The following is a 27,696-nucleotide window of genomic DNA, read 5'->3' as shown; positions in this document are numbered from 1 at the left end:
GGTCAAATTAACTTGACTCCTCGGTCATGTGTAGCTAGCGAAGAAGACGTTTGCACGTGGTGCCGATCGAGACCCCACATACCTGTTTGCGGAAGCAAATTCTATATAACTCTGTCCAGAAAGATTCTCGTGAAATCCTATCTACGTCATCTATTCCGTGATTCAATAGTTAGGTTTAAGAGGAGAGAGATGAAGTAAACATTTGTCATTACAGGAAAGAAATCTTTTTTAAGAATAAAGTTATATAGAATTTGTTTCCTCCGTACGCGCCCTGTATACGTACGTGCAGTGTGGTTTGGCTCCTGCCTCTCACGTCGTCTATAAGAACACACACCACCCTCCTCTCCCTCGTTGTATCGCAGCAAGTTTCTGTTTCAAGCCACCAGTACGTTGTTACTGCTGCATTAGCTATAGCCTAGCTACGCGCGATCGGCCGGGTCTTAATCTACATCTTCTGTGACTCTAGGCTCTAGCTAGCTACTCTTCAAAGGCGGGGAGGAGAGAGAGAGACGATCGACCTGCCCTCCTTCAGCTCCGGCCGGCGAGATCAAGAGGGACGAAATGGCCAGCGGCGGAGAGAGCGGTGCTGCGGCGGCGCCATTGCTGCTGGGTGGTGCGAGGAGCCAGCACTACTACGAGGGGTGCCCCGGGTGCCGGCTGGACCAGATCAACAAGACCAAGGCCGGCATCCCCTACCTCAACTTCTTCTACATCTGGGTCGTCTGCCTCACCGCCGGTGAGTCTCTCTCTCTCTCGTATGTTCGTGGCGTTTCTCTTTGTTCTTTGGTAAGCGCGCGGCACGGCACGTTCTAGGCGTCCGGACACCGGGCCGGTCCTAAGTTATTTTCAATGACTAAAATATTTTCACCGTCGGTGACGCATCGATGACTAAAGATAAGGAATTCACACACTTGCATAGTGGGGGGCCTGGAACAACGTAGACAAAGAGAAAAAGGAGCTAGCGGTGGAGAAGGGAAACTGTACATGTTGTTCCTTTATTATTTTCTAAATAATTAAAGGCGATCAGGATTGAATTCATCAACTCTGAAATTCTGAAGAATCCATCCAGTACGTACGGCACGCATGCAGCCAATTAAGAAGAGTAAATTAGTCATTAACCAGGGGGATTGAACGAAGAGAGAAGTACTTAGTAACAACAGCAGATAACTATTTTTTTAAAAGAAAAAGCTCAGTAGTAACAGCAAGCTAGCTAGCCCATGAATTATATTTACCGCTGCCGAGTTAGAACTCTTGTTTACCTTCCTTAATTGTTCACTACCAGATCATATTCTTTTTTTATTAAGAAAAAAGGTCCGTTCATAATTAATTTGAACAACTGCAAGTCCCGGCGAGAGAGATTAATCTTTAATTAAATTTGACCGAATATATTCTGAAACGACTTTAGCCCACTGCATGCAAATGCATGTACGTGCGTTATCCGTTACGCAACAAAAATTAAGAAGCAGTGGTTCCCTGTTGTGGCCGTCCGGATCGTGGACCATCCATAGTTTATGCGAAAAAGCTATACGTGGCGCACGGTCTAGCAAATTCTAGGAGTAGTGCAGTATGCTCCATGCCTCCATCCACACACATTTTAGGCCACATGAGCACATAGCACATACTCCAAGGCTCGTTTGGTTACAAACTTGGAATATAGTAACTCGATCAGTGACGGACGCAATTAGAGGGCTCATGTCCTTCTTACTTTCTCAGCCCTCCTCTTCCCCTAAAGATCCGTCCCTGCTCATAGTACTACTTACTTTGAAATTGCTGCTTCATGGAAATATTTGATAATAATGGATCTCGCTAGCTTCTTAATCTTGAGGTATAGGTCCTATTTGGTATAACTAAAATTTATAAGTTTTTGCTGAAAGCCATTTATACTTTATGCCTAAAGTTGTTAGTTTTTGCTGAATTTTTTTAAGTTCTCAGTAAACAAACTTTTTAGAAAATTTACTCTCAACTAACTTATCAGTTTTTAATTTATTTCATCATAATGCAACTTTTCAAAAGCCAATAATAAACCATTCTATTTATTTCATCTTATAGTTTCTAAGAAATAAAAATCAGTAATAAGCTATACCGAATAAAACTATAGCCACAAATCTTGCAGCTAGCTTCTATCGATCTCTATATAGTCTTTTTAATTTGCCTGGTTTGGTCGAGAATATTCCTAAGATATAGTGTACTATGGCAAAGTGGCTAGTAGCTAGGTGTGGTATGGGACCGATTCTTAATTACCTCCTGTACATACGTGATGATAGGTCTCAACAATAAATGAAGCACAGAGTTGAAGTTGAAAAAGAAGAAATTGAACTATTTTTTCTATTAGAGCAATCAAATTAATATCTGTACTGAACTAACCTAGAATCTTTTCTATTAATCTATTCTTATTTTATACTTTTTAAATAAATTTCACTAAAAAGTAGGGGATGATCTGTAAATTAACCTAACCATAAAAAAAAAATCATATGGAAGCCTAACAGAAAAGTAGGAAAGACTTTTTTGCTTTGATCCAGTTATACTCTTGGAGTCTTGGTGCATATTGACAATTAAAAAAAATTCTCATACTATCATTATAATATAATGGCGAGTGGTTGTATAAAGTCATTGTCTAACAATGCCTCCATCGTCTAGTGGTGAGACATCTCTTTCAAGAGACAACACAGATCCTACTTCCCCTAGCTCGGAAATATTATAAAAAGATGATAGTGATAGATTATTAAAAACCCTAAAATAAATCCTTCCTTGATCGATGCTGAATGGTTAATGGGACGCACTATAAATTCGTTGAGATCTTTATCTTTTTATTTTCTTTGCTGCAGGGGTGGAGTATTGTTGTGGTTAAGGTGGGCTAGTGCCTTCTGACCTAACAAATTTTCTATATTTTATATATTTTTTATTTTGTAGTGTATTTTATGTTTAATCTATCATATATTATTAATTTAGTCCTTCTTAGAATATATTTAACCCGACGATTTTTTTTAACTTTCTCACATTCACGAGATATTCTGTCATGGTCTTCTCTGAATTTTGACAAAAAGCTCCGCCACTGCTTGGCCGGTTTGGTTGGCGTGCTCCTGCTTGTCAGCATCCACGCTTCGATGAGAAGCCTTCCTTTGGAGGCCCAGCTGCACTTGCACGTACACCTCAGGTCACCTCCGTCGGCCGAGTGGTCGGTCCGTACGTCCGTCCACAGTTGATCACGCAGGAAGTTTCGCGGAAACCTCGCCGTCGCTCGATGGATGGCATGGTGGATCGAGCGCTGAGCTAGACGCGCTAGCTGAAAGGTCCGGGAGATATGATGTGGTGGTGGCGTAGTGATCCCGTCTGCTAGCGATGCGAAGGATTCTCTCTAGCCTGCGATCGATTACGAAGTGACGAGCTAGCTAGTGCATATATGGCACTGCTTTGTTGATATTTCTAGCTCTAGATATAGGAGGACTATATTTTTTTTGAACAATAATGTATAGGAGTACTATATATCGGAATAGTAGTAGTTCTTACTAGCCACTAGTACTATTAAGTGCAGACCGTGTCCTGGCACGTACGGTGTTTTAAACACCGTTGCATGCATACTACTCCTGTGATCCTGTCCCGCCCGGTCTGGCAGTTGCTGTGCGCCCTAGCTAGCTTCTTTCGCAAGAAAATTTTATAAGATTTAATATTATAGGAAAACTCTTCTTTATATATGTTACATGTTTAATTTCTTTCACTCAGTTATATATATTAACTGAATTAGAAAATAATGATATAGATCAAAATCTTAAAAGAGTTTTTCAACAAGAATCTTATAAAATTTGCTTCATCTCCTCCCTGTCTGGCTGCAGTCGCCGTCGCGCGAACGGTTAGTTGATGGCCGGCCCCGGCTTTATTTCATGTCGGTTGATACTCGTCACTGTCGTCGCACGCGAAGTTTCCCGGGAAGCACACCGGCCGTTTCCACTTGCTTGTCACGCACCGAGCGACAGAGAACGCCAGGGCGCGATCGAGAATATTGAAGGCGTACGGGCAGGAGCCTTTCGATTTGCGTGGTCAAGACCTGCAGATGAGTAGTCTTGCTAGTTAGCTGGGCAGGCGGCTGGTGGAGTCGGTTTCTGCCTTCTTCTAGCTAGTGATGGTATATGCGATCCAAGGATCGCGATCGATTATCCGGTCGACTACGACCGAGATGATCAAGTGGCGCGCTGCCTTATTGATTCCACCTTTTGACTAACAGCTAGGTGACGGGCGACATACTTCTGATTTGATGTGATTTTCTCGAAACAATGAATAGTTACATACATGGAGCAGCATAGAGCACGTAATGCAAAAATCCCCAAAAATCACTTGTATTTTGATTTTTTCCAAACCCTCCAAAGTTAGCTAAGTGTCATCATCATTCAAATCACCGATCTTACTATTCTTATGATCGTTTAAATCATCTGTATAGAGAATATTATGACATATTTGGTTCACACCTACGTTTACCACATCTAAAGTTAGCTAAATGTGACTAATAAATTCTTAGCTATAAATATGATAAAGTTAGTTAAAAAATTAAGTGTATAACGTGTGGATCGGTAACTAAAAAACTGTGGCTTGATACAATTATGACCGTCAACCAAACATCTGCCAAAAAATATATGATGTGACTAAACGTAGGCGCGAACCAAGCATACCCGTCTCCTCCTCTTCCTCTTCATTGCTAGAAGATCAAATTTTTTTCTTCATCATCTCCTTCCATAACCAAATAGCGAGACTTCTTTACTTGAGGAACTTTTATATACAAATTCTCTTTGTTGTGGTGCATCATCATCTACATCCATTCATTTGGTGGCTTATGGTCAACAAATTTTGGAACCAGTGGGTCACTATTCTTTTTTCCATTGAAGCCTCTCATTAAACATGACAAAGAAAAGAGCATCCAAAACTTATTATGTACACGGGGATCACATATTCTTTTGGAACAACAATTGCTATAACACAAAGGAATAGTCCAACAATCTCTCTAAAAATGATTCTTAATTTTTCTTACATCCAATGAAAATATCTTCAAATTTATCGATCCTTTATTTGATGTCCTTGTAGCAAGTTAGTGGTCTGTACATGTGACTAACGCTAAGGATTTAAAGAAGATGGCGACATGAACCATCTAAATTGTATTTTAATTAATCATAAAAAATGATTTATAATATAATTACATTCATAGTGATTAACCAGAGTCCAATTCTGATAGTCCCAGCACATATTTTGTGTCCAAGATCAAAACATATGTCTTTTTAACATATAACAACACAACAAAGCTTAAGAAATAGCGAGTAATTAGATTATATTACAAGTTCTTAAGTACTTAACTATTTACATAATTTATAATAAAAGGAAGCTAGAAGGGTAAATAACAGATCACTTCTTAACCAAAATTAGAAACTACGCAACGGATGATAACACCTATTAACATCAAAAGCTAAGTAAAGCTATATACCCTTAGGCTCACCCAAAAACACGCCACATGAGTAGTTTGCACTATACATTCTCGCCTGCTACATTGGTGGGCATGAAGTAGCTAAATACGAGCTCCTCAGCACTGTCAGAATATGAAAGAGCAACGTAAGTATGAAGGTACTCACAAGATTTAATCCATAATATGTATATATAATAATTCGACTCTAAAGATTATGCATTTAAGTCATTAGCAAGGAGTAGACTACAATATTAAATAAATTTATAAGCGTAAGCAACCTAACATCTATGTGTGAGCATATATACTTAACTCAAAATACATCTATTCTGCAAGATCAACTTGCACATATATGTAAAAGGAACCATCTCATATAATCAATAATCCTTGACAACCAAACTCAACATACTATATCATATTACTAAATTCGTAAACTCTACGACCGATGCGGATAGACAAAAGCATGCTCATGACTAAGAGTGCAACAATTTGAATTGTTCTTACACCCAGCAGGGGGTATAACTTTACCCACACAACCCGGGTCTATCCTCTGACTCCGAAACAACCTTTCTCATACCCGAAACTACTCACTTACACATGTCCCTATGGTACCAGAGTTACCACGAGCGTGTCCTGAACACCTTTAGCTCCCCGCCACCCTACTTCCTCTTTATTTTCTTACGCGTCGTAGGGACGCACGACAAGCATCAGCACGACGTATGATACTCTGCTCATTCACCATTATCCGAATATGTGGTTGTACGGAAAAGTGCTAAAGCCAACGACACTAATGAATGGTGCTTAAACGATGCAAGCGATCTATAGCATCCGGGTTCCACTCTCGACTTACCCCTAGCACCGCCCACATCTCACCTCATCTCACATCTCATAGATCCCACATCATTATCATTATAATTGTATTGCAGATAGATTAATTCATAACTAATTCATAACATCCAAAATTAGTGAAACCACTTTTATTAGTTTACTTAAACAATGATTTATGTAGGAAAAATAATGGTAGACATGACAAAGTTAAAATAACATGAGTTAATAAATAAGCTGCACATTTTTCTTTTTTTTAAACTTTCTCTCCATGAAATATGATGCAAAGGATATTATTTTTGAAAAAAATTCACAGAAGGTCTTAGAATTGTCTCTAGTTTTTTTTAAAAAAAATTTGTGATTTTTTTAATTTTTTTTTAATTTTTAGGGGATATCTTTCAACAAAACCAAATTTTTAGGGTTTTTTCAACAAAATAATTTCTGTAGAAAAGTTAAAATCCAAGTGACTTTTAGGAATTTTTTTTATTTTCCCCTTCAATTCGGATACAATATTATTTACTTGTAGAACGGATCCATATACACATAATATATCTCTTATATTTTGATATCATTTCGTATAAAAAGTTAATTTAGATGTGCTATTTTTATAATACAAGGACTTAAAAGCTAATACAAACCTATTTACACTATTAAGATGATATTAAATTACCATACTGAAATACTTTAGTCACACAAATTAAAACTAAAAATACTACTAGCCCTAAATATTACACGTATGGTATTACGGCGTGCAGACGAAGCTAGCAGGAGGGAGCCGCCATCGACCAGGTGCACGTCGAACCGAGGTTACACCTGCCGTAGCACGTTGGCCGGACCCGGTGTTGATCTGTATGCGCACCTTGCTGGGATCCCTTTTATCCGAGCTTGTAAGGATGATATATCTCCAAACCATCTCAAGACACGTGTTTTTTAAGTATGACAGTAAGTTTTCGACATTTTAATAATCCACTAGTGGCTTGCACGCGCCCATGCACGGGTATTAAGCTTGATAACTTTTAATCTGAGTTCATATATATATATATTTTTGGTTGATATAAATTGCAAATATATTAGGACATACTAGACAAAGAGCATATACATGATATTGATACTATGATGATCTTATAGTTCAATTGTTCAGTTCAATACCTTCAATATCAACCCCTTATAAATAGGCAACTAGAAATGGTCCAACAACATATGACAATTTCTTTGAAAGAAATTTTAGAGATAAATAAGAAATGGTCCAACAACTTAAAAGAACAGAGGCGTGGCACACATATATAGGAAAAGGAAGAGAGCACAAATCGATTAGAATCAGCTATCACATTGGGGGACAACCATAGCGGCATCGATGCAAGACAACTGATGGAACCAGGGTTGTATGGAGGGAGGACACGCTTGGCGTCGAGGAGGAGTAATTGGCACACCGCAAATAAAAATCCAATTTCAACAACATGTTCCTGTGAATCATACCATATTCAAGCCTACTGTATTAGTCTCCCAAAACAAATTATACATTCATAGATCAATCACACATTTTATATCTGCAACGTTGTCGTTCAACTCAGCATGATCTCAGATGAAGGAATCTAACCAAAATAAACAAAAAAAAGTAGAACCAAATCTCACCTCACACCAAAGCCAAATCAATTCCTCCAACAAAAGAAGCACCTATACTGATTTCGTGTGTTAAGGATATTAAAGCCATCCATATTGATTTGTTGCATATACTCTGGAGGATCTCAAGGCACAATGCATGGAGGATACCTACAACAGCCATAACAATTGTCATGAGTGCATTCTCTGGAAACTGAACAAATCTTTGTGCAAAGAAAAAAAAAAGGTACACATCTCAACACAAATATTGGTCTCGACCTTTGTCCTGAAAGTTTAGCATCTCTTTCAAAAAAATAACTGCAAACAAAGCATTGGCTATACATAAAGCAAAAAACCTCGGCACGACCAAACATCTTAATTATCAAAAAAAGCTGATAGATACAATTTTCATCACAAGATCACATAGTTTAGAAACAATTCTGATAACTCAATATTATCTTTAGCATTGTTAAAAATGAGCAAAATGCACATTCCTGAATAAACAAACAAGGCTTCAAGAAATAACATTCACCAAACTTGACCATGATTTGCATGTAACAAAGATATTATCAGGGACTAAAAACAATTCATCTAAGCCAACAGACCAGATAATTACTTGATTTCATGGGCTCCATGAAGCCCTGTACCTCCTGGATAATGTACAAAAAGTGGATGAAATAGCCATCGGGGAACCAACAAAGAATTTCCTCGCAGGCATGAAGAAGAGGGGCACTGACCAGTTTTAGCTAGCAACAAGCTTAGATGTCCCAAGCAAAACGCTTATTAGATCTCTGGTGCCATGTGAAAAAAAACCCTTGTAAGCTTCCTCTCCAGCCCAAACTTCAAATAATATCTAACAACCAGATGATGTTGATACAATAACATAGCACAACCGAACTCAAGATGACAGGAAGGATGATGTTGGTACAATAACAAGACACAAAAAAATATGGGCTCGCACCATATTGGTTGGCCAACCTTCTTTTTTTATTAGCATTTCTAGTCTTGTCTTAACCAAAGGACCAACACAAATCAGGATGAATTCAAATATATATAGACTGCCATGTAGATAAATTTTTGCGGTGGTACTTGGGGGAGCAGGAAGAAATCAAGAGGGATGCCAAAATTACCATGCCCAATGGAGCAGCACCAGCATATATTCCTCTATACCTATAGTAGCTCTTCACATCATGGTATATACTCAGCATCAGAGACAGTAGACATCAGCTAATTGTTTAATCATTGGCCCTCTTGAACATCCAAATCACTACAAAGCATCAAGGTAGCATGCGTCAGAATACTGCAATCCTGCATAGTAGGCAAGGCAAATGTTATCAGAAATGAATGACTTCATTGTGTAGAGCCACCGAATTTGTGCAGCCACCGAATTTGTGCACAATGACAAGGCATTGTAACAATTCAAAGGGAACAACCTTATAATCTTTTGACGCAAAACTGCTAGGTAGTTCCCACAGTGTATTTTTAATTAAAAATCAAGGGTTAGGTATGTACAGGAGCAGACCAAAATAACAAGACAGGGAAAAAGTTAGCAAGCATGGGTTATGAGAGTTGATCTATCCATTGACATATATTATGCTGGAGCTATGCCAGTGCCCTGCATAGGTGGAGAACTTGATCTTTGAACTCAAGGCCCAAAGTTGAAAAGGATGACAATATTACAATCCTATTGCGAACAGTTAAATATAAGATTAAAATAATTTGTTCTACATCTATTTGCCAGATTCTGCCTGAGTACAAACAAACTATAAACCCATGATGAATCAAATCCATTTCAATCTACTAACCTAATCTGGGAAGGAACAATGTATGACTATATGATTTTGCAAGAAATATGTTTTCCCCCCAGTTTTACATATACAGCTCAACTGATTGAGTGATACTAGCTGATTGTGTAGGGAGCTTCATCGACTTGTAGAAATCGCTAGTAGAGCTTCATCTAAAGTGCAGGTACGTGCGTGTAGATGTAGAATATCTCTCACTTACCGGAACCATAGCAGATAAAGAAATCCAGAAGCTCCTGTTGAGTCAAGTACCTGTAAGATGCAAATTGCAAGCTTGAATAAACATGAATAGAATTAGTTATACATGCATATGCAGGAGCATATCCATTCTCCAAACAAATACGTGGGGAGCAATGGGCAGTACAACCTCAATACCTCACCACCGCCTCCAGTTGGTAATGTTTAGTTCGGTGCTTGCCTCGACGCATGAACCGCACCACACAACAGCGCTTCACAACCGACGAGAACATTCTCGCCAATCCCACAGTGACGCCTGGAATGCACTACCAACAAGGCTACTGTCGAGGATTTGTTACTGACAATGTGTCCAGAAAATAACAAGGTTACCTTCGTGGATGAGAGATCAAACATGAAGCGAGGCACACATGATGTATAAAGGTTTGAACCTCCAATTGGAGTAATACCCTACGTCTTGTGTAGATTATTATATATATATGTATTCACCCGAGTACAGTCAATATGGATAACCTATTATATGGAGTAGATCAGATCTAATCTAACCTAGGGCTAAAGTCACCGAGTTCCTCCTGTGTCAAGGTCCTAATTCTTGTCTCGAGTAACCAGAAAAAAGAGCCTCCACTGGGGTCTAGGTCCCCACCTTATATAGGGGTGATATATCACATCCTATCCATCCGTAATCAATAGGGGCTCCTTCATATCATCTAAGTAGATAAATCTGTTATGGATACTAGTCTTCTCGAGTTGGGTAAGAAATTGAGGCCTTCTTAGTATACACCTTATAGATTCCGAGAATATCAGATACCGCAGATTCAGTTCTGTAATATCCGGAGTTGTTAAGTATGTACATAGTATATCTCATCCATATATGGTATACTCTTTATATGTATATACCTTATAGTTAGATATTCGATAATAGCATCCTAACTCTACTCGGCAGGGAGGATTTCTGTAAGCACCTACTCATGTACCGCCATATCCAAGCCTGGTCGAGTAAGGTAAATCAAATTTACAATTGAAAAAATTGAATAAGAAGAGGCACTCTTCCGAGTATCGAGTGGAAACACTTTTAGGTCGAGCACCTTGTTGTTATCCGCACTCGAGACTCGATGAAGGCCAGTAATATTGACTTCTCGACGTCCGTCTCTGAGTAGAGTTAAAAAGATCTTCGAAATTCAAAAATTGGGTATAGGCGCATTAAATGAGATTAGATGGTCGTGCAGCGATTTGCACGATGCCATCATCCTATCTTTCACACAGATCAAAGCGCCACAATTTTTGTCTGAAGAGGAAATGATTTCTAAGTCTCACCTTGAGGTAAGACCTATTTAATTATCTTAGGGAGAGCTCTATTGTCTTATCCCCGTTGCCTCCTCTGTAGTTTCGCCCTTTGAACTCATCCACCATTGTTTGCATTCTACTAAAGAACTTTACCTTTCTCCTTGTATCTTATGGCGGAAACCCCCGATTGGACGAGTTTGCCTTTGGGGGTGCACATTTATCTTATCAACGGACCACAATAGTGGTTTTAGATCTCTAGCGGTAGATTTTGGTGGCGTATTTCGGATTTTCTGGATGGAGTGGCAACATTGGAAAAATTGATACCCGAGTTTGAGATCTGTCAACCTGATCAGAATGGTTCTCGACTGCTCCTGGTCGAATGTCACACATTTTTCCTGAAGGTTGGTGAACAAATTGATGATCCAGTCAACACAATGCATTGACGCCGGCCTCCCTCCATGTGTTCAGCAATGATATTTGGGAGCCACTAGAATGAGAGGTTGTTCCTTGGGCGAAAGAAAGATCAATTTTGCTGGGCATGACCTCCGAAGTTGTATCATCAGTACCCGGAGTTACTAACCCTGGTCGAATTCCCACCTTCCGCCAAATGAACTCAGCTTACGACCAGGACGATTATAACGTGCTCGAAGTTTCTTATCATGACAATGTTTCTAGGACCATAAAAATCCTTGAGAGGAATTTCAAATGGCGTTCTTGTACATGGATATCATCGAAACTTTCTCCTTAGTTGAGTAATAAGCTTTTTAGTACGCATTTGTCTGATTATTGCCATGAAACGTTGCTGATATTTTGCCTATATAACATGCTATTGTCACTATTTCCTTATCGATGAAATAGAGTTAGCATGAGTAGATGCAATCTTGACCCGTAAGCGTGTAGATCACCTTTAAGACTTATTGATCGAATATCCATTGATATCTAGAAACTCAACTAGACAAATTGCTAGATGTATGGCCCTCAAGTTACTACTTGATGAGACCATAATAATAATACAATATTAGTGTAAAACTGGAAACAAAAAAACATGATGGTATTTTGCAAACTTTCACTGACTCGCGTGTTTAACCAGTGTTCGAACATAAACTCGATAGAGAACACACATGGGATCGACTAGAACTTCAGAACCTTTTTGTAGCCGTTAGGCATGAGATATCTGACAATCTCTTATGCCGTTATACTTTATTAGGTGTATTTATCTGAGTTCGTCGCCCGTTGGATATTTGAGCACAATTCCAGCTCTCGAGCCTTGAAGCATGAGCGATACATCGAAGAAAAGCGTCTAGTGATCCTCGACCACTCTTGGCCTTGTTTCTTCAACGCTTGTCCATTCGGCGATGAATCCCGCTAGTATCCCCGACTTCACGCTTATGTGTGGTATATATCAGACATCGAATTCATTGATCTCAATTGCCCATTGCGCGATTCGTCCAATGGCCTCCCTATTGCGTATGACATCGTTCAGTGAGTACGTCGTCATGATGGTGATTCTATGCGCTTGAAAATAGTGTCATAGCTTCCGGGAAGACATCAAGACTGCATATAACAACTTCTGTACTTGCAAGTATCGTAGCTTGGCATCGTGTAGGATTTTGCTTACATAGTAAACATGTCTCTGGACCTTAGCCTTCTTCTTGAGACATTCCCGTTTGACCACTAAGGCTGTGCTTACAACTTGTGGGGTAGCTGCAATGTAAAAAAAACTCCTCTTTTTTGTTAGGCAGTGTAAGAATTAGCGGAGACGATAAATACTGTTTTAAGTCCTGGAAGGCGCGCTTCGCTTCTTCCGTCCACTCGAACCGGTCATGCTTCTTCAGCAACTTGAAGAAAGGTATCCCTCACTCGCCCATCTTAGAAATAAATTTACTAAGAGATGCAATGTATCATGTTAATTTTTGAACCTCCTTCAGTGTTCAGGGTGACCGCATCTGGTCAAGAGCCTCAATTTTACGTGGGTTGGCCTCAATACCTTGACTCAACACCAGGAAGCTGAGAAGCTTGCTGGACGAAACGCTAAATGTGCACTTCTCTGGATTGAGCATCATACGATACTTCCTGAGGTTGTCGAACGTCTCCTCGAGATTGTCAATCAATACATCCTCAGTTCTCAACTTGACCACAATATCATCAACATAAGCTTTCACATTGCACCCAATTTGGGCCTATAGACAGTTTTGAATACACTGTTGATAAGTAGCACCAACACTCTTTAAACTAAAGGACATCTTTACATAGCAAAATACACCGAAAGGAGTAATAAAAATAGTTTTCTCCTCATCCTCTATTCCCATGCTAATTTGGTGACACCCCAAATAGTCATCTAGAAAACATAACAATGTACAACCCACTGTAGAGTCGGCAATCTGGTCGATGCGTGAAAGAGGAAAATGATCTTTTGGACAGGCTTTGTTGAGACCGGTGAGGTCGATACACATTCTCCATCTTCCATTAGCTTTCTTGACGAGGACAGGATTTGCGAGCCATATGGGGTGACAAACTTCTTGATGCACATCCACCTTAAGTAGTTTGTCGACCTTCTCCTAGATGGCTTGCTTTCTATCTTTTGCAAATCTTCGCTGCTTTTGCACCATAGGTTTAGAGTCGGACTTAATAGCTAATCGATGCTCAATCACCTTGCTAAGGACTCCAAGCATGTCAGACAGTTGCCATGCAAACACATCTTGGTTTGTCCGGAGGAAAGTGATGAGCTCAAGTCCTATTTGGGGTTGAGGTTAGCCCTAACCTTAATCATCTTGGCTGGTTCAAACAAGTCGAGGGGCATTGTCTTGACGCCGCCATCATTTTTTTTGTTGCTAGCATCGTCGTTGATCTCACCCTTGGCGGCATCGTTGGACTTCGAGGTGTCAGCAAGACTTACAAGCTTGGAGTCTTTAATCCCAATGGTGGCTTGATGCTTCAGATGCTTGGAAACCATGCCTTTAGAAGTAGTTGCAACTCGACTGAGGTGTTTGACCATATCTAGGCTTTGCATGTCGCATTTGACTGCTGCGCATTGATCTCCCATGACAGTTATGACCCCTTTGGGACTCGAGATTTTGAGCATTTGGTATGCATAGTGCACCACTGCCATAAACTTGCACAATATTGGGTGACCTAGGATCACGTTGTATGCTGTCTCAAAGTTTGTAGCATTAAAGGTAAGCTTCTCTGTACGAAAGTTGTCGGACGTGCCAACATGATCGGCAACTCGATCTGGCCCAGGGTTATGGTCGATGAGTTAGGGGTTATGCTATGGAAAGGCTCGACTCCTGCCTTAAGCTTCGACCTTTGAACTCCCATCTTGTATAGGGTCTTGGTGAAGATGAGGTTAAGCAACTATCCTTGTCGACCAAAGTTCAGCAGACTTTGATGTTGAGGATAGTTGGTTGGACCACAACTAGGTATTGACTAGGGTGTGGAACTGTAGCTGGATGATCCACTTGATTGAAGGTGATCGGAGCCTCTGACCATTTGAGATATCAAGTAGACCCAGTCAGAGCCAAATTGACCTCTCGTTCGTCCGTCTTGTACTGCCTTTTAGATTCATACGCAATGGATCCTCCGAAGATATATGCTAGACTTTGGTCGACCTCGTGAAATTTGGGCTCATCACTGTTAACATTCGGCTTGGCCTGTTTGTTGTTATGCTCAGCAACAACGGCTTTGAGTTTTTCATTGACCTTCTTTTTGATGACATGGCATTCGTTAAAGTCATGTTGGCTGGTCTGATGAACAGGACATCACTTCCCACCACCTCGGCTTAGGTCTTTGTTGTCCCTAGTGTTTTGCGACTTTCTCCTATCAATCACAGCTATGGTTGTATCTGGACCCTTGCACTTATCACCGAGTTTGTTCTTCTTCCCCCCGTTCTTTGAAGACTCGGAGTTGTCCTTGCCAGATTGAGGATTTTGGTACGTACCTGGGCTTCCGCTCACTTTGCACACATGTCGGCTAACTCGAAGAGCTCTTTGACCATATGGATCTTCCAAGTAGCCATCTTCACAAGCAGATCCGTGTCCTGGATGCCTCGCTTGAGGGCGATGATGACTAACTTGTAAGAGATGTCTGGGATTGTGTTACACCTATCGTTGAATCGGCGAATGAAATCTTAGAGTGACTCATCCTCACCCTGGTTCAGCTGATGGAGATCGTTCTTCGTTCCTGGACGCTCGAATGTGCCTTGGAAGTTGACTATGAACTGAGCCTTCAACTCAGCCCGCTATTGGATCGAGTTAGAAGGCAGGTTCAACAACTAGGACCTGGCAGGTCCATCGAGCGTGGTCTAATTGGCCATTATCTTGTTATCGTCGCCCGCAGCTCGAATAATCGTGGTATAGATTTGTAACCACTCATTGTGGTTGATCTTCCCATCATACTTCTAGATTGAGCTCGGCTTGAACTTCTCGGGCCACCGTATCGACTGAAGCTCATGTACGAAAGCTTCATAGCCTCCATCGAATTATTCAAGATGAGGTGGGGGAGGACTATCATGCCTGTTCCTTCGAGCAGGGGAGTCATGTCGACCATCTCGTCCTGGAGATCCGTGATCGTATTGACGGAGATGGTCCTCACGGTGTTCCTCACGGTGGTTATCTATCACTGTACGTAGATCATGCCGATTGTGAGAAATGCGATTCCTCAGGTTTTCCTATAGATAGGGTAGTTACAGTTTGGCTCGCAAAGTGGTGCTCAGACTTCATCACCTAAGATTCCAACCTAGGATCCCTCGACTCAGGGATACTCACGTTTGTAGTTCCTCGAGCCAGTGCCTTGCTAGCTGAGGCGCCTAGAGTTACTAGGATTGTTTGCTCAAGCGGCTTGGATTAGGTCGCATCGAGTAAGGTCCTGACCTGGTTAACCATAGGGGTCAAAGGATTCACGGGATCCAACTCCGGAAGAGATCTTAGGATCAGATGGGTTCCCTGGACATTAGCATTCAGAGTGCTGAAAACATCGCTCCCTAGACTTGGCTGGGGTCAAGACGATGCTGCTCCGTGGTTGCTATTCTGGGGGAGCTCATCCCTTGATGCTAGCGGTGGAGGTGTGCCCACCGAAAGTCGTCGTTGAAGACTAGGAGGTATCTGACCTTCCGTGGTCCATTGATGGAGAGTTGTGTCAAGGACACGTAAGGCCCCAGCTGTAGATATTTTCAACGGCATATCGTCAGCAACGCTGGTACCATGAGAGGCGTCTACCTCCGTTGGATCCTTAGGGATTTCTATGCCATTGTTTACCACAGCGTTTGGATCTACCGCGATTGGGTCAACAGGTGGGGTGTCAGCTCCTCTAGCCATGAACATGAATCGATCTGTTCGGCTACTCTGGCTGGCGGTGGAGTCGTTGTTGCCACTCTCATCGCTGTCGGTGTCCATGCATTGGAGAACATTGCGCTCCTTGAGATCCCACTCGAGATGTCCCACCTCGCGGTATGCGTCCAATAGTCTGGACTCAATAATATACCAGTGCAGATTAGTTCACCTTGATGGTCCCAGAGTAAAATCGTAGTTTCCAAACGTGATCTCCGACCCGGCTAGGGGTGATTCGAGGGTGATCATTGTTGACCCGAAGTAGTCGTAGAAGCCGACGTCGGAGAATCCGATGCCGATGTGCACTCGAGGCATAGTCGATCCTGAAAGGAAGAAAACCCCTACCTTGCACGCCAACTGTCGATGATTTGTTCCTGACAATGTGTCTAGAAAATAACGGGGTTATCTTCGTGGATTAAAGATCGAACATGAAGCGAGGCACACATGATGTATACAGGTTCAGACCTCCGGTTGGAGTAATACCCTACGTCCTGTGTGGATGATTATGTATATGTATTCATGCGAGTACAAATAATGTGATTAACCTATTACAAGGAGTAGGTCAGATCTAATGTAACCTAGGGCTAAAGTCGCCAAGTTCCTCCTGCGTCAAGGTCCTGATGCTTGTCTAGAGTAGCTAGAAAAAAGAGTCTCCCCTAAGGGATTTGGGTCCCTGCCTTATATAGGGGTGATATACCTCCTCCTATCCATCCGTAATCGATAGGGAGTCATTCTTATCGTTTAAGTAGATAAAATTGTTATGGATACTAGTCTTCTCCAGTTGGGTAAGCAATCGAGGTCTTCTTAGTATACACCTTCTAGATTCTGGGAATATCAGATATCGCAGTTTCGGTTTCGTAATATCCAGAGTTATTAAGTATGCACACGGTATATCCCGTCCCTATATGGTATACTCCTTATATGTATATACCCCATAGTTAGATATTCGACAGCCACTGAAGCAAAGGATTAGAAATCAAGATTCATAAAATAGGTATCACACATATTTATAGAGCAACAAACAAAGAGATGTTGGTGTAGTTTTATCCACCATAATAGTTGGCTTCTGCAAAATCAAGAATTGTGAATGCACATAAGTGCCATGTGCAACCTTATTCACAGGCAATGCATAATTGCAGAACTAAAATTGATCATGGAAGCATTACACAACAAAAATTAATCTACTACTTGTAGCAATGTAAAACAATATTGATGACAAAAAGCTATTTTTTTTGGAACCTTATACAAATTGATTACCTCTACTCGTGCATCATTCCATGGTAAATCATAGCAATAATTAAATCAAAGGCATAATAAATAAGCCCTACGAAGTAAAAAAGAACAAAGAAAAAGAAAGAAGAGCTCCAACGATCACCTAGTGGAGAATTGTGCAAATGGCAGTACAGATAGCCCAACATGCCTCCAGAGGGTGGCAAAGCAGTGAGAAGTGGAGGAAGTGCTTGATGGCAGAGAGGAGGAGCCAACGATGAGCTGATTCAGCTATGGGAGAAAAGAAGAGGTGATGGTGCAGGGAGGAGGCAAGCCACGTCAAGAGGGGGAGAGGTAGCGATGTGACGCTGGCAGCGCCGACTAAGGAGGAGTCCTCCCCACCTCATCGAGCTGCTGCTCGGCATCTCCCCACCACATCGAGCTCATGCTCATCCTCCCCACTACCGCAGGTCGACTGAATCGACATCTTCGTCACCAAATCGAGCTACTGTGGCCCCCTCCCCACCGGATCAAGCTTCTGCTCGCCCAAATCGACCTCATCCCCACTGGATCAAGCTGTTGGTCACCTCCTTGCTGTCTTGGCAGAAGAAAGAAAGGGAAGAGGGCAAAGAAACCAAATGTAGCCTTGCCCTAGTTGGTGTGGGAGATGAGGGGGATGGGAGAGGACGATTGGGAATAGCGCACCATAAGAAGTTAGGCAGCTGGGCGGAGCAGCCATGGGAGGGGAGGCAACGGGCGATGGTGTGCGGAGCGGTCCCTAGGTGTGAGGCAGATGAGGTGGAGAAAAGGGTGGATGTGTGCATCGAGCCCTTTCTAGAAGGGGATATTTTGCCCCAAGAAAATCAGATGGCCCACGCGTGGACCGCACTAGCCAGGTGCGTGATGAGCACCCCACGCATGACGAGCGTGGTAAGACAAGCATCGGACGACAAATAAATTTTTTTCGCCGACGTAGATAGCGTGACTGGCCAGAAAGCCCCGCCGCTCTAGTAATTTCATATGAACTCTTTAGAAAAGACATCCTTAGATACGATTATCTGCGTTGATGTGACACATCCTTAGAGAGAGAGTTGCAATGTGTATGGTCCACAGCATATTTAAGGGATGGCAACGGGACCAATCCCGAGCGCAGAATGTTTCTTCATCCCCTCGTCATTTAATTATCGGGGAAAGTTTTCTCCCATATCCATCCCCGTGGGAAATTTTGTGGGGACCGGATCTCAAATGAGATGTAAAATTAAATCATAGTTGATTATTTCTATTTATTAACAATACGTCTGTAGTATAAATAAGTAGTTTATTGATGCATACAAGGATAATTAATATAAAATAAGTTAAATATTATAGATTAGACAAGAAAATATAATAGTAATTTATTATTTTCTCTATTTAATATAATGTTTATATATTTAAATACTAAGAATAATATGTACATATGTGATATCAGATATATAGTGGGAAGCGGAGATGGGAAGCATTTTTTCTTCTCTGTGTCTACATAAATTCACGAGGATCAAATTTCCTTATTCTGGGATAAGAGAATTCCCTATGGATACAGGAGAACGAAGCCGCATTTCCATCTCTACCTGGCGGTGAAGCCGTTCCGAACGACGGGACGACTGACTCAGCTAACCCTTTGATCCCGCCACCTAAATTTAGCCAAACCAACGACAAGAACCGAAACCAAGGAAAGAAAAACAAAGAACAAAAATCTAGAGGCCACAGCTTTTACGGATCACGGCTCCGATTAAACTCCATTGATCGATCGACCTCGCTTTAAAGAGCATGCCCTGCAACTCCCGGCCGGAACCCATGCGACCATCTGATTCAGACGGCCACGATCTGCACTGCCGCACGGCTGGGACGAGTCACGCAGCACGTCCATCTGGCACCGGCAGGCGTTGCCTGCCATCGAGATCATGGCCCGTAGTGGCGGCGGCGGCCGCGGCGAGGCGCCGTTGCTCGTCGGTGACGGGAAGGCGTGGCACGAGCGCTGCCCCGGGTGCATGCAGGAGAGGAAGGTCCAGGCCAGCGACCGGATACCCTACACGGACTTCCTCTACATTTGGATCGCTTGCCTGTGTGCCGGTATGATCCATGATCGAGCCTCTTCTACAAGTATACGAGATGTAGGCATTGATCAATCTGGTCATGACCTTATGAAAATGCGAAGCAGCTCTAGCTGTAGAATGTAGAGATCAGGCCATAGCGTTCTCAATGTCAGTATGATTCAGAATTGTCTTGTCACAGCCTTCGATCGCGAGTAGGTGAAGATGACGCCAAGACTGGTTGCGCGTATCGATTCTTGTTGATTGTGTGGTAGTGGTAGCTAGTGGTTTTTCCGTTATTGGTGATTAACGTCCATGGATTCAGGGCATGTCTTACATCTAGTTGACAACATCACTTAGAAGAAATTCATAGGACATCAGGAGCGGTCCAAAGCAACGGTCCTTGTTTGTACCTTAAGGGATCGATGGTTCAAAACAGCCATTTAAATCATTGTAGTTGATATTAGTTGTATGTTAGTGATAACATGTAAGTACACCCAGTGACTATCATTGGGTAATTTTAGTGACATTAAAGTGCCAATACAGACTTTGATCACTATGCCTATGTGTGACTATGTCTCATTTTTTGGGGGTTAAAAAATAATTTTTTTTGGGACATCGGTCCTATTCTGTCCAAAGAAGGCGTGCAATTTTTTTGTTGTCAGTTTTTCAGTTCAATCACATTAATTAGTTTTATCTATTAATTGTTGATTGATCCCTCTTTTTTTTTTGCTGTTCCAGCTATGCCGATCCAGTCATTGTTCCCTTATCTATACTTCATGGTATATACAGATGTTTAAAATCTCAAACTTTACTTCATTAACTTGCAGAAAACTTGCTTCTCCATGAATTTTGAAATAAAATGTTTACTTTTGTTACAATAACAGATCAGGGACTTGAAAGTCACAAAGCAAGAGCAAGACATCGGGTTCTATGCTGGTTTTGTTGGTGAGCAATGTCTTCTCTCATGGTTGGGATTTCAAGACTTAATTGTGTAGATATGTTTATATTCTTCAACTAAGGTCTCACGTGCATTGTCATCGAATAACTGTGTAAACCTGCAATTACTATCGTCATTCGACTATGATTCATCCTCGGTACTGGCTATTTTCTTACTGACTGTAATCTCTCTTCAAGGGGCGACTTATTTCCTTGGAAGAACCATCAGTGCTGTTCCATGGGGCATGTTTGCTGACAAGTATGGACGGAAACCCTGCATTGTGATCAGCATCCTCTCAGTGTATGCGAAATTCAACAACATTGTGAAATCATATTCAGTGCTCCATTCATCAATTGGGCTGAAGTAAATCATGTTTTTACTTTTCAGGATTGTGTTTAACACACTATTTGGCCTTAGCACAACTTACTGGATGGCAATTGTAACCAGGGGGTTACTTGGGTTGCTCTGTGGCATACTGGGACCAATCAAGGTACTTCATCTCTGTGTCAATGGCTGGCCCTAGGTAGCAAATGACACTTAGGTATTAGATGCTCATGGCTGATCTGCATTTTCCAGGCCTATGCTTCAGAAGTCTGCAGGAAAGAGCACCAAGCACTAGGAATCTCTCTTGTACTAACAATCTCTTCAGTGTTTTGCATTTCAAACCTCCAACTTTTTCCTTCGAACAAATTCTTCAGTTTGTGATATTTATGTTTACTTTTAGCTAACTTATGTCTAACATTATGTCCTAGGTTACATCGTCACGAGCAATCGCTCTTGTTGTCGGACCAGCTATTGGAGGGTTTCTTGCACAGGTGAGGATAATTGCACTTCTATATCGAGAAAAGTTAAAAAATTGGAAATACCAAAGTGTACTTGCACCTTGTTTCACTTCATCAAAGCTGACCTCTCATGGGTATGCAAAAGAACTCAAGTAAACACGATAGAGTTACAAAGAGGATAGATGTTCATTACCAAACCATGCATGATGAAGTTTAAAATCTCACCCAACAAGACTGTAAAAATAGCGCACGGGGAACAAAGTTGGTGTAAATATATTCTTTGGTTAGTTTCACACCTCTGCCAGCTAATCAGCTAATATTAAGTCTTCCACAAGCACCATGAGAAATTTGTATTTAGTATTCCAATAAAGCAATTACTGCAAAAATACATGACTAACATCATGTATCTTCTATACTGTGTTAGCCTGCAAAGAAGTACCCAAATCTTTTCTCCGAAAAGTCCATATTTGGGAGGTAACTTATTAATTATTCATGCTATTTCTGTTACATAAACTTTTGTATCATTTTGAGCATGAGATAAATCTTTGAATTGTCCATCTATTTTCAGGTTTCCATACTTCCTCCCTTGCTTCGTCATATCAGTACTAGCAGCAGGAGCATGTATTGCATGCATTTGGCTCCCGGTATACCGTATCATCTCCCTTATGATTTTTCCCTTAAAAATCCAACTTACTACATCCCTTCAAGAAAGTAAATGAAATATATCAAGAAGTAGTTCATTATAAATTTCCAGTACTTCCACAAAAAGCATTTCTTTCAAAAAAATTATCAAGATTTAGAGAAAGTTCCTTAGCATTTATCTCATTTCCTCAGGAAACTCTGCACTTTCACCATGATGACAAAGTAGAATCTATTGATGAACTGGAGGCACAAATTGGTGAGTCGAACTCAGAAGGTGGAAAATCTAAAGAATCTAGGGGCGAATCTACGAAGAACCTGCTAAAGAACTGGCAATTGATGTCAGCAGTGATCCTATATTGTGTCTTTTCTCTCCATGACACAGCTTATCTTGAGGTAATCTCATGTATTTCTCAAGCTTAAATGATCATCAGATCAACATATTCAGTAACAAGTCAATATGAGAGGATGCTGGTATAACATTGTAGCCCTTGAATTAACTGCTCATGCGAATGCTAATATGCTCCCTAAATATCATCTTCAGACATTTTCACTCTGGGCAGTGAGTAGCAGAAAATTCCGAGGCCTGAGTTTGACATCCCAGGATGTTGGTACTGTGCTAGCCATATCAGGTATATGTTCTTTTTTAAGTTTTAATCTAATAATTATTGCACATGAGAAGCGCTATAAGTAGCACAAAATCTGCAAAATGAATTAAATTAGCACATAAGTAGCATGCTTCTTTACCACTTCCCCGTAGCATTGCCATTGAATTATTTACCTAATGACAATTTCATTCGATCTTTGTAGGTTTTGGTGTTTTGGTATATCAACTTGCTATTTACCCTTCCATTGCCAAATATTTTGGACCAATCAAGCCATTCCGTCCCGCGGCGGTATGTGAGATATACATTTTTGTGGGGTTTGTTCCGGTACACATCTTGTAAAAATAATTAATAACCTTAAACTTTATAGTTACCATCACGTTGGGCAACAAATATCCATCAACGTAATAAAATAAATCAAATAAATGGTTAGATATAGGTATAGATTTGAATATTAGATTGGGGAAATATTTTATTTGTTTTTCTTATGGAAACTGTGTGGGTGTTCCCCCACGGTTTTTTTTTCCTTCTAAAAGAGGTGTATTGAAGCACATTCCTATCTTTGTTAAGATACTTCTTTGATCTGATTTATCTTTTCAAGTACCCAATTCAAATGGTGTTTCATTTGTAGATCTTGTCTATACTTCTCCTCGCAACATATCCTTTCACGGCCAACCTACATGGGCTGGAGCTCAAAATACTTATCAACATAGCTTCACTTTTGAAGAATATGTTCGCTGTGAGTCAGTGACTTTGATCTCTTTTATCGTCATCAACAACTAGTTTAGGAAAATTTGAATCTCATATGTGCTGACACAAATCCACAATTCTGAGTTTTATTTAGCGAATTTGATGATAATGTCAACTTTCTTTTGCTGCCTCCTATAAAGAGAAAGAGTACTAATAACAATGTAGAAAGTGTTCTTTTAGAGAAAATGAGTTCAGTCATCTTACAAGGAAATTTTGTTATGAACAAATTATGATGTATTGTTTTGAACGAAACAGGCTACGATTACTATTGCGTGCAACATTCTTCAAAACACTGCAGTGGTATGCATCAATCCTGTCTCAATAGGCTCATTCATCTCAACACATTTGCTTTATTATTTTTCTAGATTCTAACTTGTTTGATGAAACATGTGCAGACACAAGAACAAAGAGGTGTTGCAAACGGCATCTCTGTGACTCTGATGTCAATGTTCAAAGCTGTAGCTCCAGCAGCAGCGGGAATTCTGTGAGTACTTTTCTTTCCCAGAACAATAATAACATGGGTTAGCTTTGATTGGCTTGTAAGTGTGCATTACAATTGCTTAACTCCTCTCCTTGCCTTTTCTACAGGTTTTCGTGGGCTCAGAAGCACATAAGTGGGTTGTTCTTACCAGGTAAACAACACATACAGGGTTGCTCCAAGCTTTGCTAATTGAATTAATTACTGCTGATGGCTTTGCCTTACCTAGGATGGCAAGCAGAAGCAGCTAAATACAAATTACTAAGTGCAAATTCGTGTTTCATCTATGCAACTTGCAGGTGATCAGATCATGTTCCTGATGTTAAATTTGGTGTCGGTAATAGGGCTCGTACTGACATTCCAGCCATTTTTCTCACTGCCAATTGCGATGAGGCGTTAGTAACTATGTACATATAGTTTGCCTTGTTAATCGTGAGTTAAATCAGGGGCACTGCAGTCAGTTGCAGGCCTGCGTTTTAAACTGCAAGAAAAAAAGCATGTATTGTATGAGTAAAGTACTTTCGGTCTTATGTTTGGATGTGTAATCAGAGATATTCAGTTGTAAAAGGTTCGGATGTTTTGTGTACAGTACCAGAAAGGGTAAATTCCTTATTTGCCATAAAAAATTCTCTTCCCTTAGTGCCACTTAAAATTTTAAACTACCTTCATCCCTATCGTCTTTATCTTTCGTTCTTTTCTTGCCATTCCGTCCACATTTTGGTTCAATGCTCAATCAAATTCACTATCCACCGATTCATTGTTCACCGATTCTGTTTCTTCAAAAATACGTGCTCTTCTGTTTCTCTAAAAATCCTAAATTTTTTTTATGTGTTCCATAATTTATGTGTAACTCATTTTAATTTATTCATCTAAAAAGCCTGTGTAGAATTTAAACTTAAATTCTAAAAAAAACTACTTTTATAATTTCTAATAATTGTTAGTGCCTCAAATAAAATTCCAAAAATCTAAAAAATCACAAATATTATTTTATATAAGTTATTTTTAGCCCTGTGTTATATGGTAAAAAAGTGAGTTATTTTGTAATGCTCCATTTCCATCTATTATATCATGTTGCGTATAATGGAGCATTACAAAAGACCTCACTTTTTCACCATAATTAGGTGTTAGAATACTTTTATAAATTAGTCCATCATATAAGAAAAATATTAGTGATTTTTTCTAGATTTTTTAGATTTTATTTGTGGCCCTAACAATTATTAGAAGTTATAAAAGTAGTCTTTTTTTTTTGAAGAATTTTAGTTTAAATTATACACAAGATTTTTAGGTGAATCCAATTAAAATTGGTTGCACATGGATTATGAAACATATAAAAAAAAATTAGGATTTTTGGAGAAAAAAAGGACTACTAATTTTTGGAGAAACAGAGCTGATAAACAGTGAATTTGACGAGGCTCGAACAGAAATGTGGATATAATGGCAAGAGAGGAACGAAAAATAAAATCCATGGCAATGAAGAAAATTTAAAAATTTAAATGGCACAGAGGGAAGATGAAGTTTTTTTATGACAAATAAGAAATTTGCCCTACTAGAAAACCCAACAGGCATGCTTCTTTGTTTTCCTCTCTTTCAAGTTTAGTGCTTGATGAACATTTATTGCAATCAGTTTTTGAACCGACTAAAACATTGGTATTGTGATAATTCCAGTCCTCTCGTGCATTCCTAATCTGCCTCCTACACCGCCTTTTTGGAGTAGCTGCTTGACTTCCTCCGAGGTGATTGCCACAAGCAAGCCAACAACATGCGATTTGTAACAAGTAACAACGTGGTCACTGGACTCATGGTGCTGTTTTCACATGATTCTTAGTTTCTTATATGTGAATCAATCATTTCCAAATTTGTGGCTGGATGCTTCTAGCTCATATTTTTCAGATGACCATGTCAACCTTATGTGTGCATTGACAAAAAAAATAAAAATCTTAGGGCTGCCGCTGGAGTTTTTACTTTGACAAATGTTTGCTCGTACCTATAAATAAATGGTTGGAGACTTTTTACTTTGATAAATGTCTAAACCATACCTCTTCTCAGGTGAGAAACATCAGCTTCACCAAAGAGGTTAGTCCCCTTTGCTAATTCCATCGCCAAAAAAGTTCTTTTTTACTCCATTTTGTAAAAAAAATGTTTTCTACAAGTCTTATCTCACTGCTCCATTTTGCAGTGGAAAATATCAATGAAATTATTTAAGATGATCTCTAGAAAGTGTTTGAGGTGAGCATTGTTTTTGATATACAGCGGTGGTGTTCAGCCCATGGCGACCAGCTACCCCGACGGCTGGGGGATGGGGAACCCTAACCCTAAGCCCCCCCACCCCCACCGGCCTTTTATACAAGGCTACATGGGCTTGCCAAATGAGCTAGGCCAACGAGTCGAATGGGCCACAATCGGACTGCAATCCCAATATCAACCTGGCATATGCAAAGCAGAGAGCCCCTAGTTTTTTATAAAATTACACGCTATAGTTGTAATTATATAAAAACATCAAATTTTATTTATGTTTAAGTCCTCGAACTTAATGCTAATTGTATTATGCACTGTTAACTTCATATAATATCGCAATCCAGACCCTTAGGTCTTTAGGAATTGTGGTATTTGTGTATTACTACATATCTTTTAGTATTACCTCAGTAATACTTTATCATGGTATGTGATTGCAGATTATTACACAATGTGTATTGCTTATTTGCAATTACATATTCAAATATTTATGCATTTCAATATTTATTTAAGCCACAACTTAAATTATATGCAGACATTTATGAAAAATTTGTGGTGATTACCTTACCATTTTATCGGCATAAACACAAGGTAGTAGACACTGTAACCATAGCTATGACTATAACATCGTCCATCTTAATTGGATGACACCCATGTTATAGCAGTGAGTTACTCACCTATTATTGTGAGGTCTACACCAAATGATAATTACCTTCAATATGCTTTCCAATATTTACATGCACAAAGACTAAGTATTTGGAAGTGGCCACATGTCACCCATTTTTCAAAATGGAGACTAACACTTTAGCAGCGAATTTTTCGCCCGTCATGAAGGTCTACACTAATAATTATTCAATACTCATATTGAATTTTAATTTTGCATTATTACCATTATTTAACAAGTACAGAGTCTATGTCTTCGGCACTGACCATATGTCACCCACTTTCTTAGAAGTGGAGTCCGAGACATTAGTAGTGAATTTTTCGCATGTCTTGTATTGAAGGTTTACACCTTAATATCACTCTTGAAATATTTTGGTTCAAATTTTTGTTTAAAAAATAGCAAAAATTAGTGTAAAATATTTTTAATTCATATCTTCTATAACATTTGTCAAACACAAGGCAGTGGAGAATAGAGCATTGACTGCGACTATAGTGTCACCCATTCTTGCTCATAGTAGCGAGTTTCTAACCCATTATTGTGAGGTCTACATTATGATACATATCAACTTGATGACTACTTTCAACGTGTATAACCAAAATTTATAGAACAGAGTCTATATTTTGACAGTAATTATCAAATCACCTATTCACTTAGGAATGAAATGCAAAACATTAGGAGCGACTTTGTCATTTCTTCTTTATAGAAGACTACATCTATATTCGAGACTCATGTTGAATTTCAAATTCTGCACCATTACAATATTTTCATGTTATTTAATTTACTATCATGGTAAATTAATTGAATACATGGTCATTTTATATAGTATATGACTCATATTTCCAACAAAGAGTTTAATAAA

At 40.0% G+C, this 27,696-nt stretch overlaps 1 protein-coding gene across 3 annotated transcripts; it reads left to right on the top strand.

Moving 5' to 3' along the window:
* The first annotated feature begins 298 nt into the window (after positions 1-298).
* On the top strand, positions 299-24,529 carry LOC133899668 (probable peptide/nitrate transporter At3g43790). 3 transcript variants are annotated; one of them, XM_062340701.1, is made up of 18 exons: positions 299-385; positions 467-736; positions 20,489-20,529; positions 20,635-20,695; positions 20,885-20,987; positions 21,075-21,177; positions 21,264-21,317; positions 21,440-21,502; positions 21,894-21,943; positions 22,038-22,113; positions 22,304-22,504; positions 22,653-22,740; positions 22,919-23,004; positions 23,345-23,452; positions 23,719-23,763; positions 23,859-23,947; positions 24,052-24,095; positions 24,241-24,529. In XM_062340701.1, exons 2-18 carry the CDS (start codon positions 562-564, stop codon positions 24,339-24,341), a joined length of 1,488 nt encoding a protein of 495 aa, XP_062196685.1. In that variant the 5' UTR covers positions 299-385; positions 467-561; the 3' UTR covers positions 24,342-24,529. The 3 variants fall into 3 exon arrangements, with proteins under 3 accessions (XP_062196685.1, XP_062196700.1, XP_062196694.1); XM_062340716.1 differs by lacking the exon at positions 20,489-20,529; XM_062340710.1 differs by lacking the exons at positions 299-385; positions 467-736 and adding an exon at positions 19,495-19,787.
* Positions 24,530-27,696: the final 3,167 nt, after the last annotated feature.

This window comes from Phragmites australis, chromosome 2 (genome assembly GCF_958298935.1).
Source record: "Phragmites australis chromosome 2, lpPhrAust1.1, whole genome shotgun sequence".
Taxonomy (NCBI): Eukaryota; Viridiplantae; Streptophyta; class Magnoliopsida; order Poales; family Poaceae; genus Phragmites; species Phragmites australis.
The sequence above is the reverse complement of the archived record's forward strand: the minus strand, read 5'-3'. Positions and strand labels throughout refer to the sequence as shown.